Source organism: Uncinocarpus reesii, genomic scaffold (genome assembly GCF_000003515.1).
Source record: "Uncinocarpus reesii 1704 scaffold_5 genomic scaffold, whole genome shotgun sequence".
In the NCBI taxonomy this organism is placed as follows: Eukaryota; Fungi; Ascomycota; class Eurotiomycetes; order Onygenales; family Onygenaceae; genus Uncinocarpus; species Uncinocarpus reesii.
The window spans coordinates 915,056-930,716 of NW_003052496.1; the positions used below are offsets into that span (position 1 = coordinate 915,056).

A 15,661-nucleotide genomic window follows, 5' to 3' on the forward strand; every position below is an offset into this window, starting at 1 on the left:
CTGAACTGACAAGCATGTAGAATGACCGTGCCATGAGATAGAGATTGTTATAGCAATAGATGGATGTCCAAAATCTTACGTAGAGTCCCATGGGGGGATAGCATAAAGGTCAGCACCATTTACATTAAAGTTGAAATTCATTTCTTGAATATCTGGTGAACTAAGGGACTTCTGGGAGAGATAAGCAAAGCAAAGTCGAAAATAGTGTTTCACTTTTCATTCGACACAGAATGTGGAGGGTTGTCTGGCCATGAACCTCGGATGTCAGTGGCCATAATTGAATGGACAGATAAAATGCTTGATTGCAGTTGAAGGATGAGATTGTTGGGCGCCAACAAGACATATAAGAGAGGTCTTCATGGGGTGAGGTGTCGAGGTTGTGGATGAGCCTGAGTCCGCTGAACGAGATGATGGATGATATAGTACTCCGTAGTCATTGGGCGTTGATTTGGACCACGTGACCTGGGGCTAGCCGGATTACTAACAGCTTTAGCTGGACAACAAGCTTCCCTACAAACCAACTGACGATATAGCAACCGCCTCTTCCTCTTCTACATCGTGTTTCGCTATTGCCCTCCCTTATTCTCTCTGATATAACTATTCTCTAGCGTGTAGCTCGTCTGTATTATATTTTTATCTCATCCCTCTGTCTGCCGTTTTCATAGTTCGATACCGCCACGATGTCTACGCTTGAAGAGCTCGAAGATTTGGAGCGTGAAGACAAGGATAAGAAGAAGGACCAGGAAGAGCGAGACGGAAAGAAGTCTGGTCAAGATGGTGATGCAGAAATGGAAGATGCAGATTCGAAAAAGGGGGGAGATGACCTAGTCGACGAGGAGATTCTACGATCAAGCACACGAGATATCATAAACAGACGGAAACTGCTGGACAACGACATGCGTATCATGAAGAGCGAGTTTCAGCGACTGACCCACGAGCAAAACACGATGAAGGAGAAAATAAAGGACAATCTGGACAAGATCGAGAACAATCGGTATAGTTTGGACTGAAATCTTATCGACATCCTCCAGTTGGCTAATGTCCGGGACTATTTACTTTTAGACAATTACCTTACCTGGTTGGGAATGTCGTTGAGCTTCTAGACCTTGACGTCGAGAAAGAGGCTGCCGAGGAAGGTGCCAATATAGATTTGGACGCCACCCGCGTAGGCAAATCCGCAGTCATTAAGACATCTACTCGTCAAACAATCTTCCTTCCTCTCATCGGCCTCGTTGACCACGAAAAACTCAAACCTGGCGACTTGATTGGCGTGAACAAAGATTCATACCTTGTCCTTGATACACTTCCTGCGGAGTACGATAGCCGAGTAAAAGCCATGGAGGTTGATGAAAAGCCTACGGAGCAGTACTCCGATGTTGGAGGCCTCAACAAGCAAATTGAGGAGCTGGTAGAGGCCATTGTTTGGCCGATGAAGGAGGCTGATCGGTTCAAGAAAATTGGAATTAAAGCTCCAAAGGGTATGATTCTTTCATTTGGCTTGTCAAAAGCGGCACACTAATGCTCGTTTATTTAGGCGCGCTCATGTACGGCCCACCTGGTACTGGTAAAACATTGCTTGCTAGGGCCTGCGCTGCCCAAACAGATGCTACATTCCTAAAGCTCGCCGGCCCCCAACTTGTCCAAATGTTCATTGGTGATGGCGCCAAGCTCGTTCGCGACTGCTTTGCCCTTGCCAAAGAGAAGGCCCCCGCTATCATTTTCATTGACGAACTCGACGCCATTGGTACAAAGCGATTTGACTCAGAAAAGTCTGGTGACCGCGAAGTTCAACGTACCATGTTAGAGCTTCTCAACCAACTTGACGGTTTCGCGTCTGATGACCGGATCAAAGTGCTAGCAGCAACAAACCGCGTTGACGTGCTTGATCCAGCTTTGCTCCGTTCTGGCCGTTTAGATCGCAAGATCGAATTCCCTCTCCCCAACGAGGAAGCTCGAGCGCAAATTCTAAAGATCCATTCCCGCAAGATGACCGTAGATGAGAACGTCAACTGGGCGGAATTGGCACGAAGTACGGATGAATTCGGTGGCGCCCAGTTGAAGGCTGTGTGCGTAGAAGCTGGCATGATTGCGCTACGGAAGGGAATGAGCAAGGTTGGCCATGAACATTATGTGGATGCGATTGCGGAGGTACAGGCGAAGAAGAAGGATACCAACGTGGGTATTTATGTTTGAAATGTCGCTTTGTATATCCTGTGGTTAATGTGATATTTGTGTTCCTCGATTCTCACTCTGTGCGGGCATGTAGAATGACAACACTGCGTAATTTGATAATCCCCGTTTTTGTCGAAATGTATGAACAATCCAAAGGCATTCGTATAGTCGAGCCGTCGAATTAGAGGTACTATTATCAATAAATAGTAAACATTATTATCCGTATAAACATGTATATATATCCTCCGACAATTTACCAATCCAGGTCCATCCTGTTATCATCACGAGAAGAAAGTGCAAACGCAGTGGGAGTATTAAAGAGGTGTTGTAGATAAAAGCAGGAAAAACGGGCAACAACATAAATTATCAACAAAAACCTTTTTTTTTTCAAAAAAAAAAAAACACCCCTAGCCATTCTCACCGGCTCCAATCTCAACTCACCTTTCAAGAAATCAAAATAAATGCTTGAGCTCCATCAACTTCGGGTTCATCGGGCCCCCAAGACCAATTTTCTCCCGCTCAACATGCATCCACCAATCCTTGGCCTGCCTATGTCCCTGATTCCACGACCCGTTGCACGTCTCTCGCGCCCACTGCGGCTGCTCACCGGGTCCTACACCCAACGGCGATAGCGGAGGTATAGGCGAAGTCGGGGTCCGCGGTGAAGGCAGCGAGCCACCACTGCTTCCCGCCCCGGGGCTCCGGATCGTGTGGCGTGACGATGTGGGCGATGGAGAGGGGATGTCATCGCCCAGGCTAGAGTTTGTGCCTGCGCGAATGACGGATAGAGAGGGTGAGGAGGGAGTGTAGTAGGACCAGGTCTGGTTGGCGGTGAGGATGTGTTTCCAGCTGATTAGGCCGCCGTCGGCGTCGGAGTTGGGAATGTCGGGCTTGAGGTTGAAACGTGGGGTTGTAGGGGCCATTTTGTTGTAGGCGGAGTTGTATACGCGGCCTATGTACGTTGGGATGATGAATTCCTGGACTGTGATGGCGGCAGGGGTGGAGGGTGGTTGGGGTGGAGAGGAATTTTGCTTCCTTTTCTTGATTGATTCGAGCATATTGTCGAATTCATCAAAACTATTTTCTGAGCTTGAATCGGAAAATGCTGGCAGTGGTAGCGCTATGTCTGCAGAATGGTCCGTGACGACAACCTTGATGCCTTGATCGCCTTCTCTTGCGCTGGTATCAATGAGCGTTTGTGCTCGGATCCGGGCAGATGTAAGGTTATTACCACTAGGCATTGCCAGCGGTCGCTTTGAAAGCGTGCCCTGTGAGCTTCGGGGTAGGCTATAGCGATCTGAAATCAGCATTATCTGGCCGTTTCGAGTGGGTCGGCAAACAGCCTGCAAGGCTCCCAAAGGATCAATATCACTAGGTGCGCGAAGGGTTTCCAGTGACGGGAAGCCAGCATGCAGGATACTCTGTGCAAGATGGAAATTTGGTGTATTCGCCCCTTTGGAGGCTTTCCTGAGCTGTTGTGGTTCAAGTTGGTTAAGTGCATCTGGGTTGGGGCTAGCGAGATCCCAGTGTAGATACTTTAAGCTTGACGAAGCCAAAAGAGGCTGGAAGACCATGCGTCCTTCAGGTAGAATGGGGGCCGTGTCCCTTTGGACTATAGCAAATCTTTGTAAATGTCTCAAAGACGCTAGAATCTTAGAAACGACCAGCAACGATGTTATATTCTGCTCTATAAGTGTCAGTGACTGTAGGCCTCTTGCCTCTTGTCTCGATATATAGCGAGCCAAGCCGTTTTCCGTTATGCCAGGCAGCGATTCAAGGCGTAATGAAGTAAGAGCAGGCAGAAATAGTAATGTCCGGTCCGTGAAATCGTTGGCATTGAAAGACGAAACGGATAAATGGCGCAGGGCTGGCAAGAAGTTGAGCATTCGTAAAACAATCCCATGTTCTAAAATGCCGTTCGAATCCAAGGAGTGTAACATCAAGGTTTCCAGATTGCCCCAGAAGGTATGAAAGCTAAGAAACTGATAGACCTGTCCTTGATCTAGCAGCTTTGGCGCTTGTTCGATGGCTCGCTCGCTCACAGCAACGTTCTCGCCAATGATCCAAGCATGCTCCTTGAGCTTTTTTCGAGTAGATAAGGCATGAGTCAATCGATCGAACTCGTGGGTGTACGGTAACGTGATCCCTAAAAGCCGCTCAAGATTTGGGCAGGCCATAACCACCGACGCAATCAAGTCAACGTATTCTTGCAGCCCAGCATGATGCTTTCCGGTTGATATGGATAGGTCCAGCTCTGGCACTCGAAGCTCGAGAACAGCGTTGGCCAGCAGTTTTCTCTCCCGTAATGTTCGTCGAAGCAATTTCAACCGGCTCCCACGCTTCCATTTGTATTTCTTCAATTGGGCTGGTGAATCGATACCATGTATATGAATTTTCTGATAACTGGAGAAGTATAAGCGGGTGGGCCTACTTCCTAACGCCGGCTCCATACTTACAGTCTCGTGCGTACTATTCTCTCCCACGCCCTACTTGTCAAACTTAGAGAGCAGAGATCTCTCATGAAACAAGTTATACATCCTTCCCCGTGAAATCGCAGGTGTAATAGCTGCAGTTGAATGACAATGCACTCATAGACCTCCTGAGGCAACTGTTTCGGGAACGTCGGTGACGGCGTGTCCGGAAACACGGGGCTCCGTCCAGCTGAACGAAAAGGGAACTGAGCAGCAGTAGGAGAGTATATATTCGGGGCGTTCGAATTGGCGAAATGATAGTTCGTGTACGAGAACGAAGAGGATCGCGGGGATATCGGAGGCACCATCACTCGAGGGTAGGTGGGCGAAGGGGGCTGACGATGAGGCGAGCCATCTCGGTACGACGGAGGCCTATTGTATGACATTCGTGATTCTGGCGGTCTTCCTGCTACGACGCTCATCCTTTCCTTTGAAGTTCGGGGGCCAAGCAAAACGAAAAGGAAACAATCCCGAAAAGCAAGGCTGACGTTTTGGCGTCTCTCTCAAAGCAATGAAATTGAAACAAATGTCGGAAAATCAAAATCAGGGAGAAAGGCCTCGACAAAAAGCTCCGGTGTTTTTTGCGTTCCCTTCAGGAACTCAGGAGTCAACGCTTCGTACCACGCGGCCCGTATGCTCGACAAGGTATGGACGAATTCAGAGACCCCCTGCAGCTTAGTCGCGGCGATTGCAGGGCGAATAGTGACGATCAAGCTCCACTTGCGAGAAGATGATCTGTTCACGTCTGCGAATCCTTTTTGTCTTTACTGCAAAATGGTTCAGTTCGCTCGATCGTTGAATTTGTCAAAAAGGGGGGGAAACGAAGTGTCGTTTTCCCCCAAAAATTCAAAAAAGCCAACTCGAAATAATACTACTAAAAAAAGCGACACTGGCAAACCCGAATCCGTGGTAAAAATAGCGCTTGTCTATTCAACTCCGCAGCGATGCCTCCCAAGGCCGACTTCTCCATGCAGGGTGGCAGACCAGTCAGGAGCGACGATGGGCAGCCCTAGGCTGAAAGCATCCAGGCACATCTCGTGTTTCTCAGCTCCATCCGGGCTCCACGGTCTGCCGGGCCCATCCAGTCAACTGTCACGGTGCATCGCGGCGGGAGGACGAAGCGTCGATTCTGTCGTCGATGCTGAACTTTGAGCGGGCGAAAAGGGGGTTGATATTGCGCTAGTCCGCTCTGGGCTTAGAGATAGGCGCTAGCGCAGGCACACTGCTCTGTTGGGTTTAGCGTGGGGCTTGGGCGGGCCATTGTGCTCCGGTTGGTTAGATGCGCTAGGCGGGATCAGGACTAGTGGCTCACAGGCCGATTCCGTGCGGCTTTGGTCCATATAAACTCGCTGGGAATGGGATTGTAAGGTGTGGGCGACATCCAGTTGGAAATGATCAGGATCTGGACACAGTGCAGGTAATCCCAGCCTGCATACACGATCGAATCGTTTGTCCTCCTTGCAAACTGAGGAGACAGATGCAACCAAACATCCAGGGGTAGCCACCACCCCGCAGTGAAAAACCGGCAAGGCAGCAGCATGGTTCCCGGGGTGCAGGGTCAACGGCCGACATCCACAGCATTTGCATGTTGCGCAGGTATTTATACAATTGTCGATATGAGAGAGGAGGGCTGTTTTTTTCATACATAGTATTGCTATAATTCACTAAGGATACTTCATGTTATCGATGTAAAGTTGAAAAGACCTCATAAAAGCATTGCCTGGGCTGACTGATGCCACAGGTCCCACATCATTTCATGCATATGTCGTCGCTAGAAAACAAAAAAGGAAGACCAGACCGAAGCAAAACTGGGAAGAAAGATCACAAGAAACACCCATGTCGCAAGTAGATAAGGAGACGTGTGAGGAACAATAAGCAAAATACCCACTGAAACTGAGGCGTGGTGGCTTGGAGACAAAACAAACTGCATATAGGGTATTGATTTCCCTGATCTCTGTGGGATATTCAGTAAAAGATCATGTCAGTTAGCAGTAGCTCGCCAACTTTTCAATAGAGCCATGGTCAGATCCAATGCATTGTTGCAAAGAATAAAACGCGCTATGGATGATGTGGATTGTGATGGTGAAAATTCTCTCCGGCAACGCAACACGCGCGCATGCATCCAGCGAGAAGGTGCAAAAAAACACGCAACACCTGATAGACTTTTTTTTTTGGTTCAAGTACCGTGATACGGCTCCTCCGAAAAAGATTTGGAAAAGGACAATAAGCACAAGGCAGAACATCGAAATCAGATCCCTCTCCCCAGTCATGTACATCATGTAAATTGGAGCAAAAATGCAGGCTGTAAATGGGATATCTCATGGGCGTGCTTCACATCTCAAAGTGGTAGTCGTCGCTGAAAATCCCGCCCTCGTCGTGGTTTCTCGTAACGCCGCTCATCCGATGTTCGAACTCCATGCTATCTGTAGATCGAGCCCGGTTAACCCACGAGTCATCTTCCCTAAAGTCCTCATCCATGGAGTCGTGATGAAGATCCCTCATGTTCTGCTCCATGGTACTTTCATTGACAAACGTGAATCCTTTGAAATTGGCCTGCATTCCTGGAGACAGAGGTGTCGACTCGGTTGCAGCGCCTGCCGCAAGGGCCGCAGCCCGCGCATTCAACGAGGCAGAAATGTCAAGCGCAGTGGTGAACTCCGGGTCGAAATAGGAGGTATCCGACACAGACTTGAGCTTCGGCTTGAAAGGGGGAATGACGTTCTTTCGGTTCATCGCATCCCAGTCGATGTCGTCGAAAAACGGGTGGGCCATCAGTTCTCGAGCATCGTTCTTGGCGCCAAGTCGATGTTTTGGATTTCGGTTAAGTAATCCCTTCACGAAGTTCCGGCCTTCCGCACTTAGGGCGTCTCTTGGGAAGCGAACTTTTCCGAAGGCGATGTTCTTGTACATCTGCTGTGTATCGTCCGCGTAGAATGGGCTCCACCCGCAGCACATTTCAAACACTAAAACACCCAAAGACCAGAAATCCACCATTTTCGTGTAACCTAGTTCGTCGAGAAGGACCTCTGGGGCAAGATACTCGGTGGTTCCACAAAACGTGTTGGTGGTGTCATTCTGCGTCAGGTTGGCTTTCGATAAACCAAAGTCACAGAGCGCAATGTGTCCGTTAGCGTCAAGTAAAATGTTTTCCGGCTTTAGGTCGCGGTAAACGATGTCATGCTGGTGCAGATGCTGAAGCGCAAGGATCAACTCCGCGATGTAGAACTTGGCTCTGGGTTCCTGGAATCTGCCTTCCTTCTGTAAGTGCCAGAATAGCTCTCCCCCAGACATATAGTCGGTCACTAGATATAAATCGGAGGGCGTTTGGAATGAAAATTTCAAACCAACAATGAACGGCGAGTCGGTGGTGGCAGTGCGGACGAGGATGTTTCTCTCGCCTAGCGTATGTGCTACTTCCTTTTTCTGGATAATAACCTTCTTTGAAAGAACTTTCATCGCATAGATACGCTGTGTATCCTTCTTCCTAACTTGATACACTTGCCCAAAGGTGCCTTTCCCAATAAGTTTAAGAATCTGGAAGTCGTTCGGGCCAACCTGTTTCCGATCTGTTTTTTGAAAAAACATCTGCAAGTAGATTTCGCCAGACACATGGCTGTCACCTTCGCGTGCCTCAAGAGGAAACCACCCAGCAAGAGACTTTTTGTCTTCCCTCAAGTTCAATTGTAGTTTGACATGGCCTAGGAAAGCTTCCTGATTGGAACGGTCATAAACAGAGACATCAATTTCCGATTCAACACCAAGAACATCACTAGCAAAACGTCAGCAAGTTGCACAAGAGAATGAAGTAGTCGAAATGTGCAAATCATCCCACATACAAAACGGCTTCATGATTCCACTGAGGATCTGTAACCTGAGTGTTTGCCCTGTAATTGTATCCATCCATCACACTATTCTGGCTGCTCTGTCTGCTTTTCATCGGGATGGCCATCGGACGCCCGGAGTCACTGTTAGACCGCTGAATCGGCATAGAACCTAACGCTTCAAGCTGATTTCGATTTCTGGGCTCATTCTGCTGTGGTTGTTCGGAGTGAACACCCTTGGAAATGTATTCGTTCCATTCGAATACGCAGACAACGTATGGGTCGTAACTTGGGCGCAGGCCTCGTCCTTCCGAGATCTTGACAGACAATTTTCCCTTTAAAGCCGTAACTGGAAGGCCATGTGCCTCTGACAGAGTTCCCTGTTGAGAAGACGACGATCCGGTCGGGGTCACGGAACCACGATCGCTTGGACGGGCTTCAGGCTGGCTGCGGACTGGCGAGCTGGCCAATGAATGCGCGGATCTTTTGTCGGTTGGATGGACCTCGTTCGACATCGCTCGTGGGGTAAGCGGGGGCGTATTCTTTATACGCGGATTCGTAGCCGCGTTGTCAGTCAGCTTTACCAGTTCTTCAGAAGACTTGGAAATATTTTGAGAATTATCAGGAGACGCCATAGGAGTTGAAGAATCAGGGAGACAAGGCTTGGAGAAATGAGAGGCATGAACTGAATCATGAGTGATACTGGAAACAGGATAGGAAGTGTGTCGTCTGAGCTTCACAGCGGTTTTCGGTAAGATCAAATTCTTCAAAGCTTGATAAATGGAAGTCATTCCCCTGTCGGCCGCAGCCGCCCCATTGGCTGCTTCTTCTCCGTCTTTCTGCACAATGGAACAAAAGGATGAAGAGGAATGGGGAGGTGTAGGCAAAGGGTTAAAATCTGAAGGCCGTATCTCTTCAAAAGAACCGAGTCTTGGCTCAGGTGGCAGACTTGCACCGCTCCTCGAGTCCTGACCAAGCTGCAACATGGCCGTCGACTCAGACAACGAGGATATTTTTTCTGATATATTTTGCTTCCCATCAAGCGGAGGGTGCGCCTGAGACCCGAGTCTTTCGGGATCTGGAGAGACCGTAGAAGCAGCTCCCTGATTCTCAACACCTGAAGCATAATCAGAATTAGGACCAACCTGTGTAAAGAAGCTATGCATTATACCCGGGAGACGTTTATCGGCAAGATCAGGTTGCGGCGTCGCGATACCGGAAGGTGTTGTGCTCATCGAACCAATTTGGTCTTGCGCATCGTCGTCATGGTGAAGAGAACTGTTCATCCCACAAACGTTAGCCATCATTGCGAGTTTTCGAGTCTCCGGCATCTCAGGGATTGTGACTTCGTATCGGCTTCTAGAGGGAGAATGTAATTGAGGGTCGTGTCAAGAGCAGCAACGCCACCGTTGCACACAGCCGCAAACAAAGTCGGCTGAACGTTGCCCAAGAGCTTTGGATGAAGACAGAGGATTGAACAGCCGCACAAGAAACACGACAGCTAATCATAGAACTCATAATAGAAAGCCAAGCCTAGCAGGGTCATGATTCGCTCAGATCTCACGATTTCAGACTGTCGACGAATGGTGAGGGGGGTACCTCAGGGTAACAAAGCCAGTGAACGCCCCAACAACGATCCAACGTCACGGACAGAAGGGAAGTTCATCGAACTCATCAACGACAATCGAAAGGAGATTGGTTGTGACTCACTTCTGTAGCATCGCCTGTCGCAACAGGTCAGCATGGGCATGAGGGTTCACTCCGCCGTTCTCAGCCATGGCTGCTTCCCATCCAGAAACTTGCTCCAAATAGAGCTAGCTTCTCTCTCTCCAGAGGGGCCGAGACAATGCCCTTTCCACGTGTATAACTAGGCCGTTAGTCGTCGAGGTGTGTCTAGCGTGGTCGAATCGCGCGGTGAGAGATTGGGGTGGCGACTGTAGCAAAAGACGAGGGAAATTCAGCGAACACGAATAAAACTCAAACACTGGTAACTTTGCAACAACTTTGGTAAATGCAGAAGAAATTTTAGGCATGGATTTGGAAGAGCAACAAGGGTACAAGTCGAAGCACCGGGTAAGGGATTTCGGTGGGGGAGGCGAAAGTAGTGGTTAGCCTCGACGTTACGGGCTAATAAATGGGGTTCGACAGGAACTGACGTCTGTTTCGGGGCGATTCGGGGATTGAAACAAGGCTTTTTCTTAATTGGAGTCAACTTACGACCACAGATGTTCAGAAGATAGCGATCTGAACTGTTGATTCTTTGCACACTGTCAGCTGGATGGATTGTTATTTATATCTGATAAGAGTTCAGATCGAAGTACAAGTGACGCGAAAGTCAGCAGATGATGTGACGCCGAGACTAACCAAGCAGTCAGATATGGGATCGAATGTGAAGATGGGAGCGAAGCGCGCATCAGAGCGAAACAGAGCAGACAGGAAGGATGTAGAAAGAAACAGCCTGAGCAGCAGGGGATTTGCAGCTTTTTAAGCCAGGGAAAAAGGAAGATGATGGCTCTAGGTCAAAGAATCAAAGGGCGGTTTCCTCACCTCTGCTTTTTGTGTTTGCTAGTTCCAAGTAGTCACTTTAGAGAACCTGCACACAAGTACTGGGACCGACGGGCGGACACTGGGGCAAGGAGAATGGGTTCAGTGGAAGAGGCTCTTGCTGGGGGGACAAAATGTAGATTGACTTGATGTTTTTGTAGAGAGATGTTGTAAGGAAGAGGGAACAGAAAGCAAAGAAAAGAGGAAGCTTTTGAAGCTCGAACTTACTTGATGAAAACAGGCAGAAGAGATTCACTTGCACTCAACTTTATCTCCAGGCAAACGACAGGCTTCACGTTACTTTCTCGTCAGTGATGGGCTCCAGCTGTTGCTTCGTTTCTCTTGAGGCCAGCAATTGATTCCAACGTCAAAGTGACGTCTCTTGCAGCTCATAGCAGTCACTCTGGGGAATGTCACAGCTTACCTAGACGACAACAGCTTAGCCGCTCTTCAACCAAAAGGAACTCACTGATGGAAAAGAGGCTCCAGATTCAGTGACGAGTGTGTTCTTCCAGCTCTCCAGGCTTTCTCTCGCGGTGTAAATGCGCTGCGCCGCCCCCTCCCGAGTTCAGTCAGCCAGAGAAACAGAAAGCTCTGTCGACGCGGTGGCCAAACAGTGCAAACATCCCATCCGCCCGCCAATCAAATCCACCGCCACCGCCCTAAACCAAACCGCCCAAACAGCAGCGATCTCCACTAGCCCGCTTACCTAACAGCTCCAGCCAATGGCCTCGCCGGGTCCACGACCGCTCCAGCCACCGCAGCGCTGCATCTCCGGTGCTTGGAAACACGGAGGAAGCCGGTGACATCGGCCATTCCCCCCCCAAACCCTGTGCGACGGTTACAGGCCAGGGAAAATCGGTGATGGCTGGGCCGCATTCATGCAGTGACACGTCTGCTACTTTTTTCTTACGAGATGATAGGGCTGGGGTGTCACTGCTTAGCCTTTGCAGAATTAACCGGTTTTTTTGGAGCATCTGGTGGTGTCTCGCCCCCGGCCTAAATCCGCGTGTGTGTACTCCGTATTGTACAACTTGGCTCAAGAGCTGTGTTCAGGTCAAACGTGCGGGTTGCATGTGAACTTGGACTCAGATCAAATGTATGGACATATATCCATACATGCCTCGACGGATGGTTTCTTCATATTGAGTTGGTAACTCATGAAGGGTCAGGAAAGTACACGACCGTGTATTTGGAATATAGTTCGTATCTAAGTATGCATGTACATCTAGGAAATAATGTAGAAACATAGCCAGCCCCGTCTATGGATGCAAGTTCGTCTTCTGTTGCGTTACGTAGAATGGCCGTCAATAAACATTCCAAATCGTTAATTCGTCTTCTTATCCGCGGCTCCTGCGCCCGCTCCGCTACCACCAGAAATGTCTTCCGACGATTCATCCTCGTCCGCCATGCATTCAGATTCGAAGCGTTTTCGACCCCTCTCCTGCATGGCATCTCTGATCCGTTTGTTCAACTCACCTGTGTCGTCCCTCGATTCCATGGGAGTCAGAGGCTTTAAAAGGCCATCATACTGAGGAAAACTGCTACTCGTCGAGCTACTTCGACTGTTGCGACTTCGACTCTCTCCTCCATACTCAGACTCGCTAGGCGCCACGGTCTTCAGTTGCGACCAATAGGCATCATCGTGGCCCTGCCCGTAGTCGACCAGTTTCTCGGACTCAAAGTTGGGGAATATCTCTGGCCCAAACAGATTGATCACCTCCACCACCTGCGCTGATACCGCCTGGCGTTCAGCTCGGATTCTGGCCAACGAATTAATCGACAATGGGTTCAACGCAACGAAAAGCGGCGGCAGAGATTTCATGACGTCAATGCCGATCTCACCAATGCGGAGACCAGCAAAAGACACGAAAATCATGAGCCCAAAGAAGAAAATATAAAAGATCCACAGAGGAATGAAATCGGGGATGTACACCCTTGCGTTCATCCACCATGGAACGATTGAAGAATAATAGCCGTCATGACGACAGTAGCGTAGCCAGAGTGTCACTATAACCGAATACCAGGTGTAAAGTGCTGGTGCCAGTACCATCGCCACAAGCATTTTCCAAGTCGCAACGACATCGCGGCCCTGCAGTTTAACAACAGATGCAGCGAGTGCCTTGCGCTGCTTCTTGATAGAAATGACCTTTGAAGTGACAAAAACCGGCCAGAACATGCAGAGAGACGGCAAAGTCCCCACAGCCAAAGTGAACAGCTCTCCAATGCGATACAACAGAGTGATCAGAACCAACCACCGTGGCCGACTCCTGGCATCACCCCATTCGACCTGATGATCTCTAATTCCCAGAGCGTTCAGCTGTCGGTTGTAGTGAGACACGGCCTTCTTCAACTGGAGCACTTGAGGTTCGTCTTTAAACTGGGTATAGCCCTTGAGAAGCCGTCGATTTAGCTCAATGACCACAGGCAGGGGAAGCTTCATCCGTAGGGGTTTATATAATCTTCTCGTGGACTCGATGAGCATCATTGTCTCGTAATCTGGCGCCTGCTGCGTGACGGCTGCGAGCGCATCTTGAATTGTCTCAAGCAACGAGCCCACAGCGTTACGTTTGGAATCACCTCCAGCTTTGAAAGCTTCAACCTGATCGGGATGAATCTGGATAGGGTTGCCAAACTCGATGACAGCGCGCGAACGGAACTTGTGTGGATGGAAGTAGTTCAGGCCACATGGCATGATGGAAAGACCACAGTTCGGATCCCGCGCCAGGGTGCCCAACGCAATAATGGCGGCGCCGGCCTTCAAAGGGAGTAAACTGGGGCGATCATGACTTCCACCTTCGGGGAAGATGCCAATGCAAGCTCCAGCACAGAGGTCGCGGTAAACAGCATCAAACATTTTGCCTTGATCAATATGCGGCGCAACCTTGAATTCGGTGCCCGTCCGCAAGCGTTCGTACAGTGGATGGTCAGGCTTGAATTGTTTGAACGGCTTTCGGAGCCGCAATTCCTCAGGTCCAAGTATCTCCTCGATATTCTGCTGTTCCGGCCCATTTTTCCCTATCGGAAGGGGGATTATTGAGCCGCCCTTCATGAATAGCGGGTTTGTGAAATCCGTCCCTTTGCCACGAACAAGAGTTGGGTCATTCTCTGGGTCAGGAAGATAGATTTGGCCATCGGCTCGCTTGACATGGTCCATCGCCCGTACCACCGGCAATGCTCCCATGGGGCGCGCCATGATACCAATGTAGGGCTCCCTCATGGATTTTTCCGCGATAAGGAAAGATATCCGGCGGTTGGTATAGTTTTTCACAATGCGCATCAACAGGAGGGAATCGACGAATTGGTTCGCGTGGGGTGCCGCCACGATGATTACGGGACCGCGCTTGGGAACCCGCCATGTCGCCCGGGGATGAACCTCGCGGAAGAAGAGACTGAGGCAAAGTGCAAAAATCCATAGCCCAAAATCGTACACCCAAGGAATGATGTCTCCCTGCGCCATGCCTGCAGCTGTTTGGGCCCCAGGAACAGCGGGAATTGGATTGCCTGAGGGCGTTTTGTTTGTCTTCAGTGATTTATCCTTGGCTGCTTATGTGAAATCTTGGTATCTAGTTATCCAGGAACATTGGAACCACTATTTTGGAAGCCTAACGCTTCGGATGCTTGATGTTGAGTCCGCTGGCAATCCTCACTCCCTCCTGGCTCGCGGGAGTTCTTCAACGGAATATTATCATCAAAAGAGGTGCCCCATGCAGGGCAAGTATCTTTTGTAGGTGGAGAGTACTAAACTGCAGTTAGAAACAGCAAGGAGTGAGAGAAGGGTCAGCTCATTTGAAAGTGGTCAGCTAGTTATTAGTTCATTCAAGACTTCTGGAGTTGTTGAGCTGCAGTTGGAATGCTCATGGCGACAGACAAACTCAATCCAGCCAACTGCCATGCTCCCAAACTCAACCTCCCACTCAGCAGCTACCCATGACTAGGCTTCAATTGTAAGACTGCACTTGAAAGATGGCCTTTGCACTTTCACCTCCGTTTAGCCGCCGCTCCATGCTCTTGGCTATCAAGTCAGCTAAAGAAACATGATTTCCTGAAATCTGTATGTGGATTGATGGATACGAATCGGGTCAAATTGAAACCTAACAGCTGGAGCCTGGAGATGCCTGCTTGGGGCACTGTGCCTAGCGAATAACTGATGATTGAGTCCACGCAAACCAGCCAATTACTTAGCTCGTCAATCGGCTCTTCGCTTCATCAAACAGTTCTTCCCATGTCGAACCCAATAGAAGCAGTCAATGCCAACGTTGGCCCTAACTTGAGATGGGAATGCATTAGGCAGACACTCCATTGACAGTTCTCACATCATGCGAGGCATTAATACGATTTGCTTAAGAACTCAACGTCCACCCACCTTCAACAGGCCTCTTTCATGACTATCCGCAGCGCATAAAACTTCAACAGCCCAATAGGCGCTGTCCCAAGTATCACCAGAGCAATTATGAGTCTATCCCGGGATCCTCGCCTTACCGGCGCTCGTTTGTTCCCAAATGCCCTTGATAGCCCCGCCAGGTAAGATGGCCTTTGGAGCTCTGGTTGCTATTCATATACAGTTAACAAAAAAGAGTTTGAACAAGTTTGCTAATTTTGTGTAGTGCCAAACCGTATACTATGAGGGAACTGAAACTGATGCAAGTCATG

General features: G+C 49.4%; 5 protein-coding genes across 5 annotated transcripts in view; 2 read left to right on the top strand and 3 right to left on the bottom strand.

Annotated features, from left to right (window-relative positions):
• Window positions 1–680: 680 nt before the first annotated feature.
• On the top strand, window positions 681–2,193 carry UREG_07330 (26S protease regulatory subunit 6A-B; the record flags this gene model as incomplete). Its single annotated transcript, XM_002582511.1, has 3 exons — window positions 681–994; window positions 1,063–1,478; window positions 1,535–2,193. The coding sequence occupies 3 exons, from the start codon at window positions 681–683 to the stop codon at window positions 2,191–2,193; spliced, it is 1,389 nt and encodes a 462-aa protein (XP_002582557.1).
• Window positions 2,194–2,624: 431 nt separating this feature from the next.
• Window positions 2,625–6,183, bottom strand: UREG_07331 (uncharacterized protein; the record flags this gene model as incomplete). Its single annotated transcript, XM_002582512.1, has 4 exons — window positions 2,625–4,568; window positions 4,629–4,658; window positions 4,769–5,071; window positions 5,956–6,183. 4 exons carry the CDS (start codon window positions 6,181–6,183, stop codon window positions 2,625–2,627), a joined length of 2,505 nt encoding a protein of 834 aa, XP_002582558.1.
• Window positions 6,184–6,974: 791 nt separating this feature from the next.
• UREG_07332 (serine/threonine-protein kinase SCH9) lies at window positions 6,975–9,768 on the bottom strand (the record flags this gene model as incomplete). The annotated part of the gene is made up of 2 exons (XM_002582513.1): window positions 6,975–8,412; window positions 8,480–9,768. 2 exons carry the CDS (start codon window positions 9,766–9,768, stop codon window positions 6,975–6,977), a joined length of 2,727 nt encoding a protein of 908 aa, XP_002582559.1.
• Window positions 9,769–12,335: 2,567 nt separating this feature from the next.
• On the bottom strand, window positions 12,336–14,468 carry UREG_07333 (uncharacterized protein; the record flags this gene model as incomplete). The annotated part of the gene is made up of 1 exon (XM_002582514.1): window positions 12,336–14,468. The coding sequence occupies one exon, from the start codon at window positions 14,466–14,468 to the stop codon at window positions 12,336–12,338; it is 2,133 nt and encodes a 710-aa protein (XP_002582560.1).
• A 993-nt stretch (window positions 14,469–15,461) lies between these two features.
• The window catches only part of UREG_07334 (uncharacterized protein), a gene marked incomplete at both ends in the record, with an annotated part of 2,114 nt that continues 1,914 nt past the window's right edge, over window positions 15,462–15,661 (top strand). The window contains 2 exons of the mRNA XM_002582515.1: window positions 15,462–15,532; window positions 15,616–15,655. Coding sequence (XP_002582561.1) covers window positions 15,462–15,532; window positions 15,616–15,655 — 111 coding nt within the window. The remainder of the gene's footprint in view (window positions 15,533–15,615; window positions 15,656–15,661) is intronic.